The following is a 7,878-nucleotide window of genomic DNA, read 5'->3' on the forward strand; positions in this document are numbered from 1 at the left end:
TTAAATTACAAATTATTAATATTTAAAATTTATATAAAATGTAAACCAATTCAATCCAATTCGGCAATTCCCAATAATATCAACTGAATTAATTAAAGTAAGGATATTAAGAAAATAGCTAATGATACACTATTTTTGAAGGACTCAAAAACCAAATCTTTTTGTTGTAAAAAAATATTAGTTGTAAATTATGTTCTATAATGGGTGCAAGAAAATTTTATCAAAATTCGCCCTTTTAAATGAATATGAATTATATGATGAGTGTGACAAATAACATAAGGCCTACCTAATTAGAACTTTTTATTTTTATTATTGGGATTGTGGTGATATTTTTAAATAATGTGGAGAGTTGGTGTGTTTTTTTATGTGGATGGTTATAAATTTGAAGAACAGTTTTGTGAATATTAATTTTTTTTCTTTTGATGCTACAAATCTTTTAAATTTGTGGTTTTATTTTTTTTTAAATACAAATTTGAGGATCAGATTTGAATTTTTTATTTTAAATTTTTTTAAATATATAAATCTAAGAATCAGATTTTCTCAAATTTGTAACACTATAAAATCTGACCCTCAAATTTCTATACTTCTTTAAATTTAAAGGTCAAATTTATTACTTAAAATTAAAAAAAAAAGTTCATATTAAAAAGAACACACCAATTATCTATAATAATGAATTACACACCATCTTCTTCCATATAAAAAAAATTAGCCTACCTAATCAATGGTCTTAGCACAACTTATATCTGAATACAATATTAATTCCATATTGCCACCTGTTAACTCAAAGATTTCCAATTTAACACACCAAACACTTCAGGGGCCATATGGAAAACAAATATGTTTTGGAATTTAGAGAGAAGAAAAACAGCTATCCCAGCAGCAGTTGCAGTTTCATCCTTATCCTAAAACAAATCTTTTCTCATCTATAAACAAAATTTTCACAGTCAGCTTCATAGCCTCATGTTTTGAGTTTCTCCCACAATCACAATTTTTTCTCTTTTCCGGTATTAGATATTTCCAATTTTTTCCTCCACTAATATTAATATTATTAAGTGGTTACTCTCAAAACTACTTAAAAGGAGGAAAAAAAAAGAAATATCAGAAAATATTCACATTCACATATTCACTGTTATTTCACCCTCAAACTGAAACCAAAGCGAAGCAAAGAAGAAATTGTGTCATGGTCATGGCTTCCATGTATGCACCCACAGCTCCGAAGCTGAGTTTCCCAAACCACAAGAAGCAATCTTCAATCCCTTTCACTCTCAGAAGGCCCTCGCTCATTCCTTTTCCTTCTTCCAATTCCCATTCCCTCTGCCGCTGCCTCAACGCCTCCGCTTCCGACGATGCTAACAGCACCTCCGGCGGCGGTGGAAACAACATCCGATGGGACTCCATGGTCCAGGACTTCGTCAGTAACGCCATCAAGCAGTTCGATTCTCTCATCAGCTCGCTCTTGAAAGACGATGCCGCGATGGCGGCGGTTGAGGGTGGTAGTGAGAAGGAGAAAGAGTGGGATTGGGATCGATGGCGGCAGTATTTCGAGGAGGTCGATGAGCAGGAGCGTCTCCTCACCATTCTTAAGGTGCCCAAATCAATTTTGATGTGTCTGTCGATTATTAGAAAAAAGAGGGTGGTTTTGATTTTTAGTGTGTGTTGGGTAAAAACAAAATTTTGTGTTAAAAATATGTTCTTTTGGACTTTTTTAATTTAGCTGCGAGGAATGGTCTTGTGTAGAATTAGGGTTAATATGAAAGGAGAGCTGGTTAATAGCATGTGCACAAAATCCTAAAGCTAGACTATAGTGTACCAGCATTGCTTATTATTGTATCATTTAAACTAAAGTATTCTTCAAGGCTTTAATATCTGGGTTCCAAGTAATGAATGGAGATGCTTTTTTCTTTAATATGAGACCCTTCTGTGGAATAGAGGTGCAACCAAGTAATGCATTATGCATAGCAGTCAGCTGCTATTGTAAGCTTAGAATAGAGTCAATCATGTCAATGATTGCTTCCATTACCATACGATTTTTTAGCCCTTTACTTTAGTTTGCTAGAGACTGATCAAAATGGGAAATCATTTACTTCTAAGCAATCGTCTATTTAATAACAGTCGTGAAGGATTTTGTTTTGAATGGCAAAGCCATGATGTTCAATGAAGAGGCCTATTATTAATTGTTAGTGCACGAACTCCCACGCAATACTAAAGAGGATTTCTTTGAATCCCCCTTGTAATTCGATCATGTGCTGTCTGGTTTAATAATGTTTAATTGCTACTTTGGTTTGTGCTCCACAGGCTCGGTTAAGAGATGCAGTGTATTTGGAGGATTATGAAGATGCTGCCAGGCTTAAGGTGGCAATTGCAGCTGCCTCAACCAATGACAGTGTTGGAAGAGTGATGTCTTATCTCAATGTAAGAAATTTTAATTCAATGATGCTTTTCTGACAAGTAAAATCTTTATTATAACATATTTTCTAATACACCATTTGTTAATGCATAACATTTATTTTCTAATCTCTCAGAGTGCCATAAAGGAAGAGCGATACAGTGATGCTGCCTTTTTAAGAGATGAAGCTGGTGCTGGACTTGTGAGTTCTCATGGAATTTGTTTAATGACAACTCGAATACATCTTTACTTCATCATGAGAATAGAATAGAATGTCGATTGTGATTTCAAAGTGTGACCATGTTAATACTAGTAGTTGTTTAAACTGGTGGTAGTTTGATTTAAACTTTGTTTTCACCACAAAGCCTTACTTCCCTTGATCCTTTACTGACTATGAATTGTGAGTATATTTGGGTTGCTTATTATTGGTTTCCAATGTTCTAGTGGTGCAATTCTTTTACTACTTGGATCTATTACGTTTCAAATTTCACTCACTTATGAATTGGCGTATTGTCCTTTTTTCCCCCTTCAAATTTTGACTTTTTTTATGTACTGCAATATTTTGCAATGTTATTGTTAGCATCTTATTTTTTCACCAGTAATGTTGTAATGTCTCTTTAACCTGTAAAATTATTCAAAGTTTATGTATTTTCCTTCACAGGTGGGTTGGTGGGCTGGTAGTTCAAAAGACTTTAATGATCCACACGGTCTAATTATACGCATTACTCCAGAGCACGGAAGATATGTTGCAAGGAGCTATAGTCCTAGGTAGTTTTCTTTATATTGATGATTATAACCATGTTAGGAATTTTGTTATCTTTCATTGATAAAGAGTATAAAAATACTTTTTTGGCCAAGGAAATGTGTCAAAATATTTGGGGCAGTATTCCTGTACCTCTAACTCTACGCTTCTTCAACTTCATTGAGCTAGGATGTTAAGAATCATACCCTATGTAACAGCTGTTATGTGTAATTGACTAACCATACTGTACCTAATTTTCCCACCAGTCTCTTCCTTCCCTTTGTATTATAATATAGACATGGGTGTACTCTATTATCACCGAGTCTCATTCAAAATTTATCAGACTCTATACACTTCCTTTCTGCTCTATTTCTGTCTGCTGTTTTTTCCTCTAACTCTGCGACTTCAACTCCCTCTTTTTCTAATTGTCTTTTAGTAGTGAAAATTCATAATATATGTTGTATTTCTTTGCTAACATTGACTGTTGTGTGAAATTTATAACCTAGTATTATCTAAATTGCTATGAGGTTCTGTAGCTATAAGCTTTGACCATTTGGATGAGCCAGCAATTTATTGTCATGATTGTTCATATTAATGAACACTTCAGGTTAGTTACAAAATGATCCAGTTTTGAATGAAGTAATTATCTAGGAAACGGGATTTCCCTAAATAACATGAAAAACTGTTATTTGGGGAGGGTAGGTTCTGAAATGTGTGAAGCTGATAGATTAGGAGTCTTATTCCAAGGTTGTAATTAGATAAAGCTGTATTCAGCTGTTCTCTGCGTGTTTTACATCCATTTTTAGTGCCATGTGTTTCACTTATATGAAATCTATCTTATAACTTATGCAAATAATCTATTATCTTCAAACAGTTTACTTCTTGATGTGTTCTGAGGTGTTGCTTGAAATGGTATATTTTAGGCAGTCTTACTATTACCCGGTGTGTCTTCTAGTGTTGACCCTGTCACATATTTTTCTAGGCAACTTGCAACATCTGGTGCTGGTGTTCCTCTATTTGAATTTTTTCTTACTATGGATAAGAAAGGTGAATTCAAGTCTCAGGTATCACTTCTCAACTTATCACTATAATTTCCATCAATTTCTCCTTGGATCATTATAATGTAAATAGTAGTAAGTCATCCCTTCTCAACTTATCACTATAAATTCAGGGATTTACTGAAGATTGATTTCATGGGAAAATTGTATCTTGACCATATTGCAGTGTTGAAACATCCTAATTTGCTCATTTCACCTCTCAGTTAGATAGAGATCTCGATATCTTGATATGTCTTCTATAGGTATAAATGAATGTAGAGTCCACTTAGTTAACGGCATCCATAATAACTAAATGGTTCCAATTCATTTTCTTTTGTTAAGCATTCAAACCAAATCATCGTTCTCTGTTCTGTTTCGATTTTGCTGTTTTAAGTTTTTGCTGATACCTTGTTTTTTTTAATTTACTGTATTCAAAGGTTATTGTCCATTTGCAGTAATGCAGCAGGGTTTTATTTTAATTTTCAGGCTGTGTACTTGAAGAGAAGAGGAGGGGCCTTCCATGGTCCCCCAACAACCTCCCCTAAAGCATTGAGCGCTTCTGAGAGATTGGGTTCTGTGGAGTCAACTGATGATAGAAGTGAACTCTTTGTTGTGAGTACTGAAGATCCAGCTGATGATAGAAATGATGGCTCTGATCCAGCCGAGGGAATGCCTGGATTTCAAAATGTCATGAAAGATATGATTCCTGGCGTAAAGGTGAAGATTTTCAAGGTTACACACCCAGAGAAAGTAGACAAGGATATTATATCTAAGGTGATTGAGCAGATAATTGAGGAAGAAGAGGATGAGGATAATGATGAAGATGATGATGAAGAAGAAGAAGAAGAAGAAGAAGAAGAAGAAGAAGAAGATGAAGAAGAAGATGAAGATGAAGATGAAGATGAGGAGCAAGACAATGATACAGGAAGTCTGGAACTGGCAGATGTTAAGTCTGAAACTGACCAAGAGGGAGATGATGAGATTGAAATAAATGATGATCTGGGAACTTTTGAACGTGAAGAACAAAATGAAATTGCAGTCAAAATTGTCGTTCGTGGTCTTGTTCAGAAACTTTCCAGCAGTTTTCCCACTAGGGATTTGCTTCGAGTTCCTGCTAAGTTGGAGATGAAGGGACGTGGTTCATTTTCCTTTACTGTTGAAAAGGAAGTCAATCAGCAGGGTGACCATGACAAAGGGAAATCTTTATCAGATAAATCAACCAGGATGCAAGGTCCACGAAAAGTTGATCATGTTATGTTTGACCTTGCTAAATTCATTGGGAAGGGAAAGGTACCTTCAAAGGTAGGTCTAAGTAGTAGAAGTGGAACTGCAATTTCTAATTATTTGCCACATTTGGTTTCGTTGTGTCAGCATTCTGTTGTTAAATTCATCCAAAAGCTTCGTAGACCATAATTCTTCCGTTCAATCTTCTAGGTGCTCAAAGAGGTGGGAGACTTGATAAATCTCACTTTAAGTCAGGCACAAAATCATCAGCCATTATCTGGGACAACAACTTTCAATCGTATTGAAATACCAGCTTCTTTGGATCCTCTAAATGGTGATTTACTAGAGCACTTGTCAATTTGATTGTTATGAGGTGCTAAAAATTAGCTGCCAGAAATGGGTTTCTAATCTGTACTGAGGAACAAATATTTTCATTTTGATCAGGTCTTTACATTGGTGCACATGGACCTTTCTCCTCTGAAGTTATTCAACTTAGGCGTAGAGTTGGTCAATGGCAAGAGGAAAGTGGGTCTAAGGAGCCTTCAGATCTTGAATTTTATGAGTATGTTGAGGCTTTGAAACTAACTGGGGATCCTTATGTACCAGCTGGTCAGGTAATATTGGAAATTTTATTTCATTGCATATACAAATTTGAAATTCTTTTGTATATATCTTTTTTTTTTTCTCAATTTTGTGATATTAAAGCTCCTGCATGTGTAGAAAATGTAATGTTTGACTGTCAACCTGAATGATGAATGTTGGTGCTTTGAAATATGCTGACATCTGAATCTCGGTTTAAACTGTTTCTAAAATATACATTTAGCATTAACAAAATCTAATATTATTTAAGTGTAATGAAGAGATATTCCTTGATAAGTGTAATGAAGTATTTGCAATCTTATTATAATTACATTTTTTCCTCAATAAATAAGAAATATTCCTTGATAAGTGTAATGTAGTATTGAACTAATTGTGTATAAAATAAAATAAATAAGTAAAAATTTCATACCCTCACTGTGAATTGGTGATGCTGGTGATGATTTGTATAGTAGGAAGATGAGTTCAAACAGCTTCACTTATGTTGCTAACATGTCATTTATATTATACACCTGATTGCTTGTGTTCTATGATCACTTTAGGTCGCCTTTCGCGCAAAAGTTGGAAAGAGGTATCAACTTCCTCATAGAGGAATAATTCCTGAAGAGTTTGGAGTGGTACGGTTGTTTCCCAGTTACAAGGGGATCATATTAAGTCTCACTGCTTTCTACACCCCCCAATCCCACAAAACAAAACTCTCCAAACTTTTTATTTACTTTCCAGTTTTAAAGGAAGAGATAAAATGATTGTTGTTCTGTAGTCTTCTCTGATGTTGTTGACACTATAGGTTGCTCGCTATAAAGGCCAAGGGAGGCTGGCTGAGCCAGGGTTTAAGAATCCTCGGTGGGTTGATGGTGAACTTGTAATTCTAGATGGAAAGGTTTGTCTTTATCACAGCTGTGACATTTGTTCAATATTTGTTACTGTAATTCCATTGTGAAATTATTCTTTATTACTTTGATGTAACAAACTTGTATTTTCAACTTGTCTTTCGTTGATTTTTGCAGCACATAAAAGCTGGGCCTGTTGTTGGATTTGTGTATTGGGCCCCTGAATATCATTTTCTGGTATTCTTCAATCGGCTTAGGCTTCAACAATAGGGCTTTGTCATTATGTCAGAGACATGTAAATAATTCTGATTTTTTGGTGTAAGTTCTTTACATTTAAGGTTTATGTGTCATGAAAGCATTCACTGATATCAATTCATCTTCTGCAACTTCTTCTTTCTCCTTTTTTATTATACTGGTCTAATGAGCCGATGAACTGGATAATCAAGCATCCTGACTGGTATAGTAGATAGCTCATGAAGTTTAACTGGTATAACTTAATTTGTGTTTGCTGTCAAAAGTGATTTGAGTTATTAAATACGTTAATTTCCTTGTATCAAAGGCAGATCTTTACTGCTACTACATATCTATAAACTGATATTTTTTTAATATGTTATATTAAAAAGAAACATGAATTTCCATTCCAATATACAAATATCTTTTATTAAATTGTTTGTTTCTTATGTTGTTTGACCAGTGATTCACTGGCTAAACCAGTGACCAAGCTCCCTTTCTGAGTTGCTAACTGGTCCGAGTTTTGCGCCACCATATTCGGGAGTATTGTTGGTGAGATCTTATGCCTTTAATGGCAGATATACTGATCAATACAGCGTCTGCTGTTAAGGTATCTAGTGTTCAATTATTTAATAGCTATTTCATGGATTTTTCGTTTCTCCGGTGGATACTGGATACCAGTTTTATTCAGTGTTGATTTTCCTTCTTTTTCCTTTTCTTACAGGTTTAGAAGATTTTCACTATTAACCTCCTTCCAAGCAGCATTGAAATTTGGGCATTTGAGGACCTTTCTAGCTCTAACTGCACTAACTCTGGTTATAGTAAGCATGG

The 7,878-nt window shown here is 34.7% G+C and overlaps 1 protein-coding gene and 1 long non-coding RNA gene across 2 annotated transcripts in view; both read left to right on the forward strand.

Annotated features, from left to right (window-relative positions):
• The window catches only part of LOC107631063 (protein EXECUTER 1, chloroplastic), a 21,284-nt gene continuing 14,199 nt past the window's right edge, over positions 794-7,878 (forward strand). Inside the window, exons 1-6 of the mRNA XM_021119411.1 lie at positions 794-1,585; positions 2,296-2,412; positions 2,523-2,588; positions 3,048-3,154; positions 4,111-4,192; positions 4,652-5,345. Coding sequence (XP_020975070.1) covers positions 1,181-1,585; positions 2,296-2,412; positions 2,523-2,588; positions 3,048-3,154; positions 4,111-4,192; positions 4,652-5,345 — 1,471 coding nt within the window. The 5' untranslated portion in view covers positions 794-1,180. The remainder of the gene's footprint in view (positions 1,586-2,295; positions 2,413-2,522; positions 2,589-3,047; positions 3,155-4,110; positions 4,193-4,651; positions 5,346-7,878) is intronic.
• LOC110262506 lies at positions 7,141-7,878 on the forward strand. The gene is made up of 3 exons (XR_002359759.1): positions 7,141-7,303; positions 7,511-7,657; positions 7,772-7,878. It is a non-coding gene; the product is annotated as an uncharacterized LOC110262506 (long non-coding RNA).

The sequence above is a fragment of the Arachis ipaensis genome, chromosome B03 (assembly GCF_000816755.2).
Source record: "Arachis ipaensis cultivar K30076 chromosome B03, Araip1.1, whole genome shotgun sequence".
In the NCBI taxonomy this organism is placed as follows: domain Eukaryota; kingdom Viridiplantae; phylum Streptophyta; class Magnoliopsida; order Fabales; family Fabaceae; genus Arachis; species Arachis ipaensis.